Source organism: Rhamphochromis longiceps, linkage group LG11, assembly GCF_057381845.1.
Source record: "Rhamphochromis longiceps isolate RC_006_pf linkage group LG11, R_longiceps_female_GT1.1, whole genome shotgun sequence".
NCBI classification, from domain to species: domain Eukaryota; kingdom Metazoa; phylum Chordata; class Actinopteri; order Cichliformes; family Cichlidae; genus Rhamphochromis; species Rhamphochromis longiceps.
The window spans coordinates 37,787,332-37,804,230 of record NC_140567.1 but is presented as its reverse complement, the minus strand read 5'-3'; the positions used below and the strand labels follow the sequence as shown (position 1 = coordinate 37,804,230).

Here is a 16,899-nt window from a genome sequence, read left to right as displayed (position 1 = left end):
ATAAACAGCCGAGAAGCGGCTATTTTTGCGATCCGGTGCTTTAGAAATACATCTTAGCTGAACTGAACTCCATAACATCTGGACCGAAATGCCTACACACAACGGTAGGCATTTCAATCAAGAGCTCTGTCCAAAACGTTCAATGACAAGCATCAGCACCAGGATTGTTTTTTAGCTCACCAACAGTTTTTTATTGTAACTGCAACTTTGTAAGACTGGGTTGGGAGATGTTCTTGTGGTGAGCTTTTATTCACATAATTGGTTTCTTTAATAGTGAAATAAAATAAATTTGTATAACTGGAAACAGCGTTCTCATGTGTGATTATCACATTGTATTCTTTAAACCATGTAACAGAATATATAATATATATAATTTACTCATAGTCATATTAATGTCTAATGTGATTGAGTTTCCTCATCTCTACTTATGTGCTGATGTGTTCACTGAGGCCATTGTATGGTCCATTTTGGCTGCATTTCCATGTTTTAAACATGAAATTTGCTTATTTAAAGGGTGTCTCATGTATCTCTTATGCAGAAATATGTGTTGCCTAGCTGGACAAATGTAGCACAGGTCTACTATTATTGGCCTAATGTATTTTAACAATCATTTCAGCATCCAGATAATCTCTTTCATACTCCCTTAGATGAATTTAGCCTGGTTGTCATGAAATAGGCATTTGAAACAATAACTACCAGTATCTTCGAATGTGTGTGATTGCACTAATCCTACACATTCTTTGCAAGACAACTGGGTGCTTTTATGTAAAGAATGATCTGAGAACACTGAGGCTAATGAAGTAACAAGAGAAACATAGTAAGTAGTCTTTCAGTTTGCATGATCAATTTTGATTATTGTTCATTTTCATTTACCATGTCAACATGTTTTAGAGCAACGTTTTCTGATTTTGAGCTCTTTTAGGTGTAAGTCATCGTCAGTGATCACCCTAAGCCCAAAGCAACACCAAACATGGGCAACCAAAATGCATCATTTTGTTAGCATGTAATTGTTCTCCCAATTCTTAGAAATCAGGAAACAACAAAAATAACAATTTTAACTTACAGACATGAAACACTCCCCCACCCTGGAAAAAAGTCCATTTTGCCTTTTACAAAAATATAAGGTTAGTGTAATGTTAGATTTTGCATTACTACCTATGACTGAGACCTCAAAGGTAATTCCTCGACTGCTTCAGTAACAGCCTGGTTGATTTTAACAAGTTAAGTAAATTTGCGGTCAATTTAGACTCAATTCAAAATCTCCTACTTGGGACGAACACTAAATGTAAATAGCTGACTTTCTAAATAAACCTATCCATCTTTGCAAGGTCAATTTTTGCTTTCATTAAATTCCAAATGTTTAGCCATAATTAGCTTAGCTGTCCTACTCTTGTTACTGCTCTTTCCTACTGCTGTTACAATCAAATGAACATCTCTGCAAAGATAAATTAGCTGAGACCTTAGGTTGATGGTAGTTACTAGCAAACACAGAAACTTACATACACTATATAGTACAGTTCTATGATACATCACCAAATAGAACAATTTGTGGCAATGCAGACAAGCAGAGAAACAGTTTAATTCGTTTAATTTGTTCACTTGATCGGAGGTGTGTTTCCTGCAGATATACAACATCGGATCTCAATGATTTTAAATGAGTAAAAGCCCTTGTGCGTTTAACCGGATTATTTATACCTTTAACATTCCAGCTTATAAAACGAAGAGCAGATGACTTTGCGAGCTTGCCATTCAGGTACCAAAATGCAGGTGCAGAAAAAATATGTCCCAACCTCTGGAACCCCCCCCCCCCGCCCCAAAAGAAAGAGGGGGAGAGGAAAAAAAAAAGGGGAAAAAATAAATAAATAAAACGAGCCTCAAAACCCCATGCTGATCTACTATTATCCCTGAGATCGCAACCCTCCAGGCTAGGATAGCACAGTGACTAAACGTACTGTTAACCGGTGATAGATGGACAAGCAGACTAACAATTCTAAGGAACAGTAGAAGTGGTTCTCTACAAGAACCGCTCAGTGTTTGTTTTGACTCTCCCTCTCAGGTCAATCTTTCAGAACAAACTTCAGTTATTACTTCCTTCGTTGTTCTCTTGCACCCATTCCTACTTCCTAATGTTGTAGAGTTTTAACCCTCAAAGTGTCTTGAGCTGACTGTTGCTGTGATCTGATGCTATAAAAATAAAGTGGAAAATAAAATGGACTTTTCACTGATAAATCATGGCCGAACACACTTGTAAAATATACTTTCAAACATTTCAACAATATTTTTTATTTTTTATTGAAAATTAAACTGTTCTTCTTGTTTCTGCTCAGGAAATCTTGTTAGCAGGTCAGCAGCAGAGAGCTGAAGATGTCTGGCAGCTCAGGTGAGTCACAGTGTTGCGCAGGTATAAAACACTCAGTGCAGTGCTTCTTCTTTTACATTTGTTTGCTAACTTATTTAACTAAAACTCTGATTTATAAACTCCTTTGTTGGAAATCCAGAGCTGCAGTGTTTCTCCCTGCAGGCTGGAGCTGTGTCTCCCCCTTCTGGCAGTGAGAGTAATTACACAAACACTGTCGGTGCTGAGGATGAGAAAAAGCCTCAGCAACGGTCACAGATGGCTTTCTCTGTCAGACCGTCATGCTTCCTCTGAACACCGAGTCTCTTTTTATCTGAATCATCACAAAGTTTTCTCTGTTTGCATCACTTGTCATGATTTGGAGTTTGAGCCTGTTTATCAGCACCGACCTGTCTGCTGCTGTCTTCTTCTTCTGTTGCAGCCTCCAGACGTCACTGAGGACCAACGAAGAAGAATGAGGCCAACGCCACTATCACCTGTAATATACCTGCTGCTGTCTCTTTTTATCGTAATCATCACAAACTGTTTTTCTTCACATTTGCTCTGTTCTCCTTGTTCTTTCAAAATAAATGAACACTCCTGCCACCATCAAAATAATAAAACTTAATTTAAAGGTTCTCCCCACAACCTTGTGTGTTCTGTAACTCCTCAGTAAGTCCGGTGAAAATGAGCCCTGTCTGCTCCTTTCTGATTCAAAACTCTCACTGTGCCTCTTTAGTAAATCCCAACTGTAGCTTTTTAACACTAAAAGTTGACTTTGCACCTGCTGCAAAGCGTTAGGAAATCTGGCCATATTCCAACTCGCATGAAGAAGTGAAATTTTCCATCCATCTGCAGTCTAAGCAGCAGGGAGAGCAGGGTGATCAGCCAAGCAAAGAGCCAGATCTCTCCAGCGTGTCCTGGCTCTGCCCTGGAGCCTCCTCCCTGTAGGACATCCCTAGAAGACGTCAGTTAAGCGACCAGGATGCCAGTGATAGAGACAAATGACAGAGCTCCTCCTGTCTCTAAGACAAAGACCAGCGACGCTCCAACCACAGCTCATTTCATCTCACCCCGTGGAGATTTGCTCCGTCACTGTCACAACTACTACAATGACCTCACCTGCAGTGATGGGTGAGTCCTTCTCCTCTTCCCCGGATTCGATTCGATGTTCTCTGTGGAAGGCGTGGCAGTGGGAGTGGCCACTACCTCCTCTCAAATCAAGTTACAGTTTGCTAGAATCATTTCAGGGCCAGCTAAAAGTCTTGCTTCATGTCCTGTCCAAACTCCTACTGAATTTTCCTCTCAGCCGCTGCCTGGGCCACACTGGTCCATGTTGAGGCTGCAGCTCATGCTTCCACCATGTGGAAGAGGCCTCTGCAAGACCCTCCCGGGACATATATGTTTAGAAACGCCAGGTCTGTCGGGTACCAAGCACCTGATTCAAGTCACCACCAAGTGCTGATCAGCTGAGCTTCTCTCTCTTCACCCGTGTGTCCAAGAAACTGCAGATCTGATGGTATGATGACAAAATCAACCACTGACCTGTAACTGAGAGTCCCGTTCAACACCATCACTCACTGAATCACACACGCTCTCTTTCTAAGGAGTGCTGGAACATCACATTTTCTCTCTGCACTCATGTTAAAGTCAACTTTAACACTTAACACCTGTTAATGTCGGTGTAAACCTGCCTCCACTGGTTTACACCGACCTCAGCAGGCATTTCCTGCTTCTAATCTCTGCTCTAAATCAGATTCCATAACAAAGTGGTTGAGTCGCAGTGTTGTGATTAAGTCTGCACTGTGTACCGTTTCAGCTGTCGTCACATGCAAAGTGCCCACTCAGAGAGAAGGTTATAACCTACATGTGGCTGACGCTTCCTGTTGGTGACCCATATTTGTCAGTAAACAGCTAACCACAGGAAGCTGCAGGCTGAATATTGCTCCATTACTTTATTACCTGCTGTCACAGAGCAGATATATTGACTGGACCCTTGATTAGCGATGCCCTGCTAGTATTGGCTTGGACCCTTTTTGCATTCAGAGCTCTCTTAGTCCTGAGATTCAGTAAGATGCTGGAAACGTTCCTCAGAGACGTTAGTCCATAAGGACAGATGGTGTCATGAAATCAATATCCTTAGTATCCTTATTTTCCTATTATATTGTTTTATGTACTGAAGGCTTGTAGAGCAAGGCCACTTTTGACTTTTGCTCAGGTATCAGACACCTGATCAGGTGACTGATCAGACACCAAAGTCTGGGAGCATTTCCCCACAAAAACGCTCTGCCAGTGTTTCAGGCTCACCCAAGGATTCCTCTGACATGTCAGAGATGAGGTCTGTATCAGCGTCATCTTCTGATGCTGAGAAAATTTCCAGTGACCTCGCCGTTCTCCTCATGATGAGAGTCATCAGAAAATCCAAACCTGAAACTCAGCACTTTTTTGCCAGGGCAGCATGTACTACAAAAGAACCTGACGCGATCCTCAAGCGTCTGAGAGATCTGATGCAGCCTGAACTCAGCAGCACAGAGTCCGTCACAAGTCTGATGAAGGACAAGAAAAAGTTCATCAAGAAAATGACCAAATGCCTCATCAAGGAGTTTGGCTCCCCAGACACTGTGTTAAAGGCTGCGATGGCAAAGGATGCGTCTTTTGATGAGGTTCTGACAAAGCATCTAAAAATGCGCCTCGGAGTCATCCCCGGTCCTCCCAAAAAGTCCAAAATTTCCAGGTTTTTTTCAGCGTTGGGAAAAACTCTGCGAAAACCCTTCAGGTGGTTCACTAAAGCCAGAGATGATTGAAATGACCATCCTGGCTTTTCCCCGCCGCCCTGCTTCTTTTAACATCTTGAAGCAGAATTTTAGCACCAAATCCAAATTCTAACAACTGTAGTTCACGCCATCTCGTCTCCTTTTTGATTTCCATCCCCCCCAACCGGTCGCAGTGGATGGCCGTCCCTTCTGAGCCCGGTTCCGTTGGAAGTTTCTTCCTGTTAAAAGGGAGTTTTTCTGCCCCACAGTCGCCTCGTGCTTGCTCAGAGGGGGATCGTTTGATTGTTGGGGTTCTCTGTAGTACTGTAGGGTTTTGACCTTACAGTACAAACAGGGAGGAGACTTTGTGATTTGGTGCTTGATTATGCAAAATATCTAATTTGGCATAAAATAAAAATTTAAAATAATTAAAAATACATTCCAACTTTGTTTGTGTTCTTCTTCTGTTGTCAAATATGTAGAAAGTGTTGCACGTGTGATTTTAGTCATTTAGCATCAACATGTAGCCAACATGTGTCTGTTTGTGATCCTGCTGCATCTGTTTTTGTCTGATTTGTATTGATAATAATAATAATAATAATAATAATGATAATAATAATAATAATAATAATGATAATAATAATAATGATAATACTTTTTATTTATAGGCGCCTTTCAGACCCTCAAGGTCACCTCACAGTAGCACGTAAACAACACCATAAAAAACATAAGAAAAATGTATATATAGCAAACATGGTAGATAAAATTTAGACATAAACAGTCATAAAAGTAAATATAAAAACTGAGCAGGTAAAAACGGCCTAAGACAGATCAGGTGTATGCAATTCTAAACAGATGGGTTTTGAGTAGTGATTTAAAAGTATTGAGACAGTGTGTGGAAGTATGCCCTAAGAGTGGGGCTTTCCCACACTGCGTTGGCGTTATTCGTTTTCAAGCTGATATCATTTGTACAGTTAGTTTTATGTCTGCTGTTTTTCTGCACACAGTATACAGCAGTTCCTGCAAAATAAAATGGATGGAAGGAAATCCATTACAAGCTGTAAATCCGCCTGAATGAAGCTGTAGTTGGTGCATTTGGCCTCTGGGAGGCAGTGTTGCATTCAGCTTCTACTTTGGACCAAACGCTGATGCAGATTTGAGCTCAGGTTAAACTGACTGAGAATGCAAAAATACAGGTGGAGCCGACAGCAGACCCTTTAAGTGCTCGTCTGCTTCAGCTACACCCACCATGCACAAGCAGCTCACATGAACTGGGTGAAGGAGGCTGGACAATTGCATGAAGTGGGTTTTCAGAGGATCTCTGGACTGAGCTGAAGCAGTTTGGACCCTCTGAGTAAAAACACATAAAAGCTGGTTGACACGTTCTGAGTCTCGGCTCGTGTTCAGTCATCTTTTCTCTTTAATTCGCCTGTTAAAGCAGGAGAAATAGTTTTTCTGGTTTGGGATCAGGCAGACTTCTGCATCGGGGTCAGGAAACACAGGACAGACATGAGAGGCTTCTTTATTATTACAAAGATGGTTTCAGACTGCAGTTTGGTTGTTGTTACATTCAATAAAGTGTAAAAGTGTTCATGTTTGACATGAGATGGTCAAACTTGTGTAGACGCAGGGAGTTTCCAATAAGAAAGAAGCTCTAAAATAACAAGACAGGAAGAGTGTTAACACACACACGGCAATACAAAAAGAGAAGTAAGTGGATTATTCTGGACTGAGGTCAGATTGTCTTTGAGGAAGTTTAAAGTTAAAGAAAATGTGGAGATCATCAAACATCGTTTCCAAGCTAATGTCCATGACCCACATCAACTCATGGACTGAACATACACACACACACACAACCACTAGCACTTTATACAGCCTCTGTAGAAATTAGCCACATATCTCACTGATCTAAACTGCGCTACTGTAAACGCCGTGTAGACAATCATACTGTACAATACAATAATTATAATTCTATAAACGGTTTATAGAAGATCAACCATCTTCTATAAACCACATGCAAGTTATAACCAGCTGTTTATAACTTGCATAGTTCATATTGATATCCTGTTCATAGCCTGTATACTCACTACAGCCTGCACATACTTAGAGCTTATTCATGACATACCTTCATACCATGAACATTGTAACAGACCCATTTCTGTAATACATCTATATTGTGGCTAAAGCACTTTCTGGATGGATGCAAACTGCGTTTCATTGCCTTGTACTTGTGACGTGTGCAATGACAATAAAGTTGAATTCTATTCTATTCTCGTGGTGCAATGTGAAGGTTTGGCCAGCAGATGGCGCCATGGTCTTAAACTCCTTAGAGTGTTACTGTGGAGGTGAAGGGCTGGACTTTTAAATGGTCAGTCACACATTTTCAGGAAGAACGATGAAGTCCTGAAGGAAAACTCGATCATTACCACTCAGACCTTTTCTACTGTTAGCATCTCTGAATAACAAAAATGTTATTGTCCAACAAAACGAGCATTTTTCTAAAGATAAAAAAGAGTCAAATCAACCTGTGAACATCAGCCATTAAAAATCAGCTGATCAGTCACTTCCTGGTGGGCAGACTAAACCGACCCAGAGTCACAGCTCCCAACTTTGGAACAGCTTTCCTCAGCCCATCATTTACTTTATCTCATTCTCACGAAAGCCCCTCCCACGGTAAAAGAGAAAATAACAAACAATACAATTATTCAAAACACATGATCATCATGAAAAGGAAAAATAAAGACATGCATCTGTAAACACATCAGCCACGTCCATGTCAGGGCAGCGACTGCTGACAACTCATTTTATAGATGAGCTTTAATCTGTTTCCTGTTGTTTTTGGCTTTTGTTCCTCTAATGTGTGTGTGCGCGTGTGTGTGTGTGTGTGTGTGTGTGTGTGTGTGCGCGTGTGTGTGTGTGCGTGCGTGTGTGTGTGTGTGTGCGTGTGTGCGTGTGTGTGTGGGGTCTGATCTGAGCTTAGGATAAAGAAGGATGATTTCCAACTGTCAGTCATGCAAAGCTACGCTGTTACAGTCCAGCAGTCAGAGTACAGAGATGGAAATAAGTTGAATTACACAGCAGATCATCTGAGGAACATCAGCCAATAACGTTCAGACTAAACCGCCACAGTCTTCCTTCTCACTGTAAGCGGCTGTCTCCTCCTCTCTGTGGAAAACCTTCCCATCAGGCTGCGTCCTCCACCTCAGCTTCACCTCCTCAGTGACTCCTTGCTCCACCAGCTTCTCCCTCACCTGAAACACAGTTTTCACACATTAACAGAAGCTCCTCATTAATCAGCCGTTGTTTCTGTAGTGAGCAGAAAACGTTGTTGGTGCTGTTTCTGGGGGAAATGAACTAAATGAACTGGCTGGGGATGAAACTGAAGTCTGGAATTAGGCCTCATTGCCTGTCATTGGTTCACGTCGTCTCCTCACAGTAATCTGAAATTAAGTGACTTCTTCAAGTTACCAGTTAAAAAGGTTAAATAATACAAATGGATGGGATTGCATTAAACGAGCCCCGTATCTCTGCAGCTGTGTGCTGTCACGTGTCCCTGAACCTGCACAGACTCACTGCTCTCTATCATTTCACAGTAGTTATAGCGGTCTGTTCCTTGTATCGGGGCCCGTGTGACCTCTGACCTGCTGCAGGATGGATTCTTGCACTGTGGGGTCGTTCAGGTCTGCAGATCCCGCCCTCAGCTGAACCTTCACTGACCTCGAGGCTGAAGGTTTGACATCTGCAGAGAAAGAAAAGGGCCATTCAATTCAATTCAATTTTATTTATACATCACTAAATCACAACAACAGTCGCCTCAAGGCGCTTTATACTGTGCGGTAGACCCTATAGTAATACATATAGAGAAAAAACCAAGCAATCAAATGACCCCCTATGAATAAGCACTTTGGCGACAGTCAGAAGGAAAAACTTTTTCCCTTTTAACAGGAAGAAACCTCCAGCAGAACTCAGAGCTCAGGGAGGGGCGCAAATGGAAGAACGCAGTCTTACATATTTGTTTAATATGTGCATTGAAGGACATGTCCTGGTCAAAAATGACTCCAAGGTTCCTCACAGTGTTACTGGAGGCCAAGGTAATGCCATCCAGAGTAAGAATCTGCTTAGATACCATATTTCTAAGCTTTTCAGGGCCGAGTACAATAACCTCAGTTTGATCTGAATTAAGAAGCAGAAAGTTAGCGGCCATCCAGGTCTTTATGTCTTTAAGACATTCCTGCAGTGTAACTCATTGGTGTGTGTTATCTGGCTTCATGCACAGATAGAGCTGGGTGTCATCTGCATAGCAGTGTAAATGTATGCTATGTCTTCTAATGATGCTGCCTAAGGGAAGCATGTATAATGTAAAAGTGCTATATAAATAAAATTGATTTGATACTTTACTTAGGCAATCAAATTAAGATAGATTTTATGTTGTTGGTTTTAAAGAACTGGATGGATATTTTAATGTATTTTTTATTTCTATTTTTCAAGAGTTGGAGAAGTGCCCTTTTTTCATAACTTGGCCTACCCTTTTTAGTTTTGTTAATATTGGCAATAGTGAGAAGTACTATGGTTGGATTCAAATGTATTTAACATAGGGCATCTAATTAAGGTAAATGTCATGTTTTTAGTTGGTAGAATCTGATGAGCAATATTTTATTTTATTATTTTTTATTTTGTTTTTCAGTTTTCCTCCTGAGTGATTGCCACCTTAACGTGGTCAGGGGGTTTGTGTGCCTCAGTGACACTAAGATCTAGACCTGCAGAAGCTGAGCCTTCAGGGGGGACACCCAAGTTGGTCAGGTTTTAGGGTAGAGGTTTGACAAAGTGCAATCCAATTACATGACAAAAACAGTTATTCAGAGCACCCCACATTCGCCTCAGCTGCCACCATGTGCCCCCTTTACATTTCTGTCTGCCCCCTCATATATGCCTGTCTAGAACCAGCCCAGCACACCACCCCCTCGGCCTGTGCTTCGAGATTTCTGGTAGTTAGAATGACTCGGGGGTGTTGATTCATTTAAACTAACATAATCATCCTGCTGCAACCAGGTTTCTGTAAGGCAGAGTAAATCGATTTGTTGATCAATTATTAAGTCATGTACTAACAGAGACTTGGAGGAGAGAGACCTAATATTTAATAATCCACATTTCACTGTTTTACTCTTTGGTTCAGATGTGGATACTGTATTGTTCTTTCTTTGTAATTGTTTATGTTTAAGTTGTTTGTTTCTGGTTTTAGTTTGTTTTTTGTCTGTTTGGGAGCTGACACAGTCTCTATGGAGATGGGTTTTTGGGGGGGTAGCAGGAGGAGAGAAGCTGCAGAGAGGCGTGTAAGACTGCAACTCTGCTTCCTGGTCCCAACTCTGGATAGTCATATTTTGGGGGGTTTAATAAATTTGTCCATATTTCTAGAAATGAGAGCTGCTCCATCCAAAGTGGGATGGATGCCGTCTCTCCTAACAAGACCAGGTTTCCTCCAGAAGGTTTGCCAATTATCTATGAAGCCCACATCGTTTCTGGGACACCACTCAGACAGCCAGCAATTTAAGGAGAACATGCGGCTAAACATGTCACTCCTGGTCTGATTGGGGAGGGGGCCAGAGAAAACTACAGAGTCCCACATTGTTTTGGCAAAGTTGCACACCGATTCAATATTGATTTTAGTGACCTCTGATTGGCGTAACCGGGTGTCATTACTGCCGACGTGAATTATGATCTTACTGAATTTACGTTTACCCTTAGCCAGCAGTTTTAAATTTCCTTCAATGTCGCCTGCTCTGGCCCCTGCCGGTGTCTCTAGCTTCACATGTCTGAGAACAGAATCACCAATTACCAGAGTTTGACCCCCGGCGGGTGTGTCGCCGAGTGGGGAAAAACGGTTAGACACATGAACGGGTTGGTGGTGTACCTGGGGCTTCTGTTTAGGACTATGCTTCCTCCTCACCGTCACCCAGCCGCCCTCTTTCCCCAGCTGCTTGGGGTCTGCCGGGGAACAGCTAGCGGGGCCTACGCTATCTTCGGCTGCACCAGCTACAGGGGCCTGGCTAGCTATGGGTGAATGAAGGGTGCGAAGCCGAGTCTCCAATTCAGTAATCCTGGCCTCCAGAGCTGCAAATATGCTACATTTGTTACAGATATCATTACTGCTAAAGGAGTAACTAAACATCTGACACAATGAGCAAGAAAGTGCAGGAGGGACAGGTGAAGTAGCCATGGTGCACGTGAAGATTATACTATGAAAACAGAAGTTATCTAAAGGTTTTTAATTAAATTGCTACGCAGATAAGCTACTCAACTACTACTTCCTGTTCCTGTGTTGAAACAGGAACAGGAAGTGATACTCTACCGCAGACAGAGCAAACACTAAATGACAGCGCCACCCAAAGCATCGGCAGTGCTGTGCCAAGAGTGTCCGGATGAGCCCAGGAGGACCAGACTGTGCAGAAACACAGAGGACAGACTCACCTCTGGAGCAGAGGAAGGGGCGTTGGTCATCACAGTTATGACTGTTGAAGGAGCCTGTTGATCCGACTATTGTGGCACAGTTTACGCTGTCATCAGGCTGCCCGGGCCCCCACGGCAGGTTGGAGGCTGTGCTCGAGTTTGACCACGTCCAGTATTTTCTGTACAGTCCAATCCAGGCACCAGCAGTATCTGACAACATAGAAGCGACCTGGCTGTTGTCCTGCGTGTTGGTGATGGTGCTCAGGTCTGTGTACGTCTGTCTGCAGTAAGACTGAGCATCAGACCAGGTCATTGAGTTCTTCACCAGGATGTGTTTGTTAGTCGCAGCTGAAACAAAAGATCAGACGGATTCAAACCTGCAGCTAAAATGTTCAGTTTGTCAAACCCTGGTACCAAAGTCTGAAACACTCACCGTCATAGCAGACAAAGTCATAAGTAGCTGAGCACGGTCTTGTGGACCATGATCCATCACTAGATATTGTAACACACTCATCAGTCCCTGGCTGTCCCGGTGACCACATGTTAAACCATGATGACTGAACTGGACCGAGGCGAGACCATTTCCAGCCGCTCTTGGAGAGTCCAATCCACGCCTCGGTGCTCCCCGCCCTTTTCTGGGCTTCCTGGATGAGAGCTGAGCTGTTAACGATGGCGAGGTCAATGTACTCATCTCTGCAGTATTGCTGAGCATCGTTCCAGGACTTCTGCAGGTCAACCAGGTGGAGCTGTCTGACTAACTGATCAGACTGAAGATGGCAGACCATCACGTAACCTGAGAGGACACGAGTCAGTCAGCGCGGTCACAGACTCACCTCAGCTCGACTATTTTAGTCATCAGGAGAATAAATTCTTTACATGCTACCACAACGCAAACTTTTTGTTGACATCTTTAAAGACGTGAATATATGTTAATATATGTGTCCTTCAAAGGATGTGTAACTCGTGTACTGGTTAAAAGCTGTTTTACGGTGCCTGTGGACACCTACACACTGGTTTCCTGCTCCAGGGCGAAACTCTCACATCAGCTTAAAAAGCTGCTTTAACAGTGCTAAGTTTGTTTTTCACTCTGGCCTTATTGCACATGTATTTGGACGATTTTTCCTCTTCAGTGTGCACAATGAAGGAAAACGACGTGTTAGTGGTCGAGGCTCAAAGCTGAACAACACGTGCACTAGGGCTGGGCCATATTATACCGTTCACGGTAATACCGGTACAATGTTAGGCAACAATAAGAAAATGAAATATCATGATAAATATTTTTGGTCATATCGCCCTGCTCTAACGTGCACACGGACGTGGTAAAAGCAGTCAGGATCTTTTTCAGCGAGCTGACGGGTTTGCAGCGTTTCAGGCTTTCAGTCAGATTTCTACACAGAAAATAAAATCAAGACGTGTTTTTCTCAGCAGTGCACACAAACAGCCACGTTCATGCACTGACTCTTCCCTCCTTTCTTTCTTTACTCTTTTACTTCACTTTATACAAACTCTTACAAACTACCGACCATTAAACTGTCAATCAAACTTCTAACTGGACCCAAAGAAACCTTTAGAAGTTTAGTTGACATGACAAAGGTCTTTGGAGATTGTACGAGTGTTCCTGTGACTGCTTGAAGCTCGTTTACAGACACCTTTAAAATAATCCCTATGGAGCAGTTCACTTTGTGCTTTCTTTGATTTTCTGACATCAAAAGTTTTATTCAAACTGTAAATGAGGCGACTGAGATGAGTTCACAGACCTGAGAGCAGCAGCAGGATCAGTCCACACCTCTTCATGACTGAGAGCTGAAAAACTGTGAAGACGTCCTCATGAATCTCATCTGCAGCTGCTCGTTCATTATTAATCATAACACTTAAAGCAGCATCATGCTCAGAACTTCATGCTCTTAACATTTAATCAAATCAGAATCAGGTTACGTTCATTGTCGAGTGTCTTCATTCGCCTTACAGACAGGTCTGAACACAGCAAACATGAGAACCACATTTTTTGAGGTTTATTGTGTTTGTTGTTTCTTTGACATCACCTGAAAGGCTTTTCTTTGATGAGATACACTGATGAAGCTTCCCCTTATTCAGACGGAGGTTCTTGGTCAGCCTGAGAGCGAGAATGACGGTAACCCTGAGTAAGAAGCACGAGACTTATCAACACTAAAACAAGCAGAAATTATTTAGTTAAATTATTATTTAGAAACAACAAAAACAGGACAGTTAAAAGTTTTAACTCCAGTAAATCGATGTTTCAGCACATCATTTTTTCTCTCCTTATGTTTTTGGATTTGGTCGTCTCTGCGTCAACACGACGTCTCTGTGGTGCATTTCAGAGGAGCTAACAGTGAAACTCAAACCTGTGAGTTCCTCCTCACCCAGGCTGCACGACATGTTTCAGTTACAATGAACTTATTGAAAAATCAAAGGAAGTGAAACACTGACCACAGAGACATTAAACCCACCACCTCAGTGTGTCAGCCAGTGTCTTCATCAGCACTGCTGACCACACGTTTAAAGAAGTCATTCAGTCGGCTCATTAAAACGTAAGGATGGCAGTTTGGGACAAAAACAGTCTGTGAGGGCTCCTGTTCCTGCTGGCAGGTAAGACTGACTGTGATGATGATGATCATTTGATTTGCTTCTCAAACTTTGGTTTGGAATAATTTTGGCCAAAAAGCTTCTGTTTTCCCATCAAACTGTTATTAATGAACAGATTTGATTGAGTTAAATGAGTTTTTTAATCTCTTGAATGTTTCAGATGGATCAAAAATTCTCTCTCAAGAAAATCTGAACAGTAAAGAAGTTTGAATGGTTGTGTCTGATGTTGATCTGATGACATTACCTTTGCATTCTGCATCAAAAAGTCTGAACTTTTCAAAGATCTTGTTGTTTGAACTGAAACTTTGTTTTAGTGCTTCACACCGCAGTCTGTATTTACTGACGATCCCTGGCTGCCCCAGTCTGCATGGCAAATATCCTTCGGCAAGATACTAACCCTAAGTTGCCTCTGATGCAGCCATCGGTGTATGAAAGCACTGACAAGCATAGAAAGCAGTGTTTGTGTGAATGGGTGAATGTGGCATGTTGTATAAAGCGCTATAGAAGAGTCAGTCCCTTTACCGTCCATCACTAAACTGAGTCACTGCGTTCTAATCGCTGTTTGCTCGTCTTTAGGTGCTGTGGGTCAAACTGTGATCTATCCTCTCTGGTCTACTTGTGCTGTCAGAGGATCCACTGCCACGCTCCCCTGCACCTTCACACTGACTTTCAATGAGAGTGAAGTTTCACGAGAGGCCATCAGAGTCCGCTGGTATCAGAGCCGGTGGTATCAACTCTGTCAGCTCACCAAACCATTTGGGTACGACAGTGATTCAAAAAACAACACACAACATAATTTTGCTAAATGCCCAAAGTAGCCAAGGGCATCTGGTGAGCTTTTTGCAGCATCAGCTACTACCAGATTTAAAGTGTGGGCACCACATGGGACCAAAAAAGCTCTTGAGTTTAGCTGAAGCAACCTTGCCTGAACACCTTTATTTTTTCCCTTCATGTTGGCCCCATTGTCATAGGACTGTCCTCTGCAGTCTTCAAAAGGAATGTTAAGCTCCTCTATCCGTTTTAGGATGAGAGTTGACAAATGATCTCCTGTTGATTCCTCTGCAACAATGACAGAGAGCTGTTCCTTATGACTCAGATCAGGTGTGCAATCTAAAATGATGGAGAAATACTTTGATATCTTCCACAATGCATTTTATTATTCTTGAACTGATGGTGTCAATCAGTTCATTTTGGATTGTTTTTCCCAGATAACGTATGTGACTGCCAGCTCCACTTTCTACTCTACTGACATGCTGCTTCATCACTGGATCAAATTTGGCCATAAGCTCCACTTCTTTCAGAAAATTGCCATTGTCTGGTTTATTTAATGTGTCTGTGGACCCCCTGAAAGCCATGTTTCTTTCAGCTAAGGACTGAATTATTGCCACCAAACGATGTAGAACTTCACGCCACCTTTTTCTCTCAGCCTCAGCAAGTGCCATCTCTTGTTTATCTATTGTGAGTCCTTTCGCAAAACGGACCTCCAAGTCCTTCCATGTTGCCATGTGAGCATTATGCTCCTGGCTATCCTCATGGACCTTGAGCAAGTGGCTTGCATTTTTCCAGTCCTTCAGACCTTCCCTACTCAGTTTGTAATCTCTCTTGGAAAACATTTTGCAGCAGAAGCAGTGCAAGCTATCCTCTTTTTTCGAATACATAAGCCAGGTTCTTCTCACCTTTTCCCCATTGATTAAGAGTCTGTTAAAATAATCATGCTGACACCTTCGCCCGTCTTTCTGTTTCGGGAATGTGAAGTCACTATCAATTACAAATGGACCTCTGTGAACTAACTCTGTTCGTACCTTTTCAGTTAAAGCAGAAGGCCAGTCAGCAGGGTCTATTGGTGCAGCAGGAAGACCGCTTGATGCTGCTGCATCATGGCTGGGTTGTGCTGCTGGTGCTGCTGATGCTGCATCACTGGTGGGTTGTGCTGCTGAAGTGGAGGCAGCAGCGGTAGATGTGGTAGATGGCCCAGGGGTGGGATTTAGAAACTTCAACAGTGCATCTGAAGAGAGGAGTATGTGACACCACTGAGTATTAAAGTCTAATAATAAAAACATATGATTCCAGGAATAAAATGAAATGATATAATATAAATGAAAAACCAAAGAGATATATGTATGATGTTAACTGATATGCAAATTAGATTAGATTCAATTTATTGTCATCATTACAGTGAAATGCTGAATAGCAGAATGCAAAGTAACAGTATAATATCATATGAGAATGTTATGTTATGATTATCTTTGACCGAATCACAGCAGTGCTCATATTAAAAAACAGCATTCCCTCTCATGTGATATTGCTTAATTAACATTAATGATGTGCGCTTTAACAACTAGGCTTACAACTATAATATATACAGGGGTGGAAAAGTGACTATTACCTGCAGGGTAAACGTTAGCTAACCAGAAGGCAATAACAATGTAAACAAAAAACACCTGCTTAAAAGATGAATACAAATGAGGAATGGTGGGAAAGGTGGGAGTACTGTAATTACCTAACGTTACATTATTATTTTCCATAACAATTTAGCCCCCTCCACAATATTAACTGACGTTAAAACAGTTAACTAGCTATTTATTGATTAGCAATTAGCGAATCATGTAACATTAGCTTAATGCTAAAAATTTAGGTTACTATCACATTCAAATAATTTCATGTAGGCTAACGTTACCTACCTCTGTCTTTTTCTCGTTTCTCCTCCTCTTCTTCTCTCTTTTTTCTTCCCTGGCCACCTGACAGTTTTGGCCGTTTTGACAT

General features: G+C 42.2%; 1 protein-coding gene across 2 annotated transcripts; it reads right to left on the bottom strand.

Annotated features, from left to right (window-relative positions):
- Nucleotides 1–6,598: 6,598 nt before the first annotated feature.
- Nucleotides 6,599–16,899, bottom strand: LOC146659958 (putative C-type lectin domain family 20 member A). 2 transcript variants are annotated; one of them, XM_085423950.1, is made up of 7 exons: nucleotides 16,818–16,899; nucleotides 15,939–16,141; nucleotides 13,575–13,669; nucleotides 11,966–12,325; nucleotides 11,554–11,880; nucleotides 8,730–8,827; nucleotides 6,599–8,339 (listed from the first exon to the last, which is right to left on the bottom strand). In XM_085423950.1, the coding sequence occupies exons 4-7, from the start codon at nucleotides 12,315–12,317 to the stop codon at nucleotides 8,199–8,201; spliced, it is 918 nt and encodes a 305-aa protein (XP_085280076.1). In that variant the 5' UTR covers nucleotides 12,318–12,325; nucleotides 13,575–13,669; nucleotides 15,939–16,141; nucleotides 16,818–16,899; the 3' UTR covers nucleotides 6,599–8,198. The 2 variants fall into 2 exon arrangements, with proteins under 2 accessions (XP_085280076.1, XP_085280075.1); XM_085423949.1 differs by lacking the exons at nucleotides 13,575–13,669; nucleotides 15,939–16,141; nucleotides 16,818–16,899 and adding an exon at nucleotides 13,290–13,542 and having other exon boundaries at nucleotides 6,600–8,339.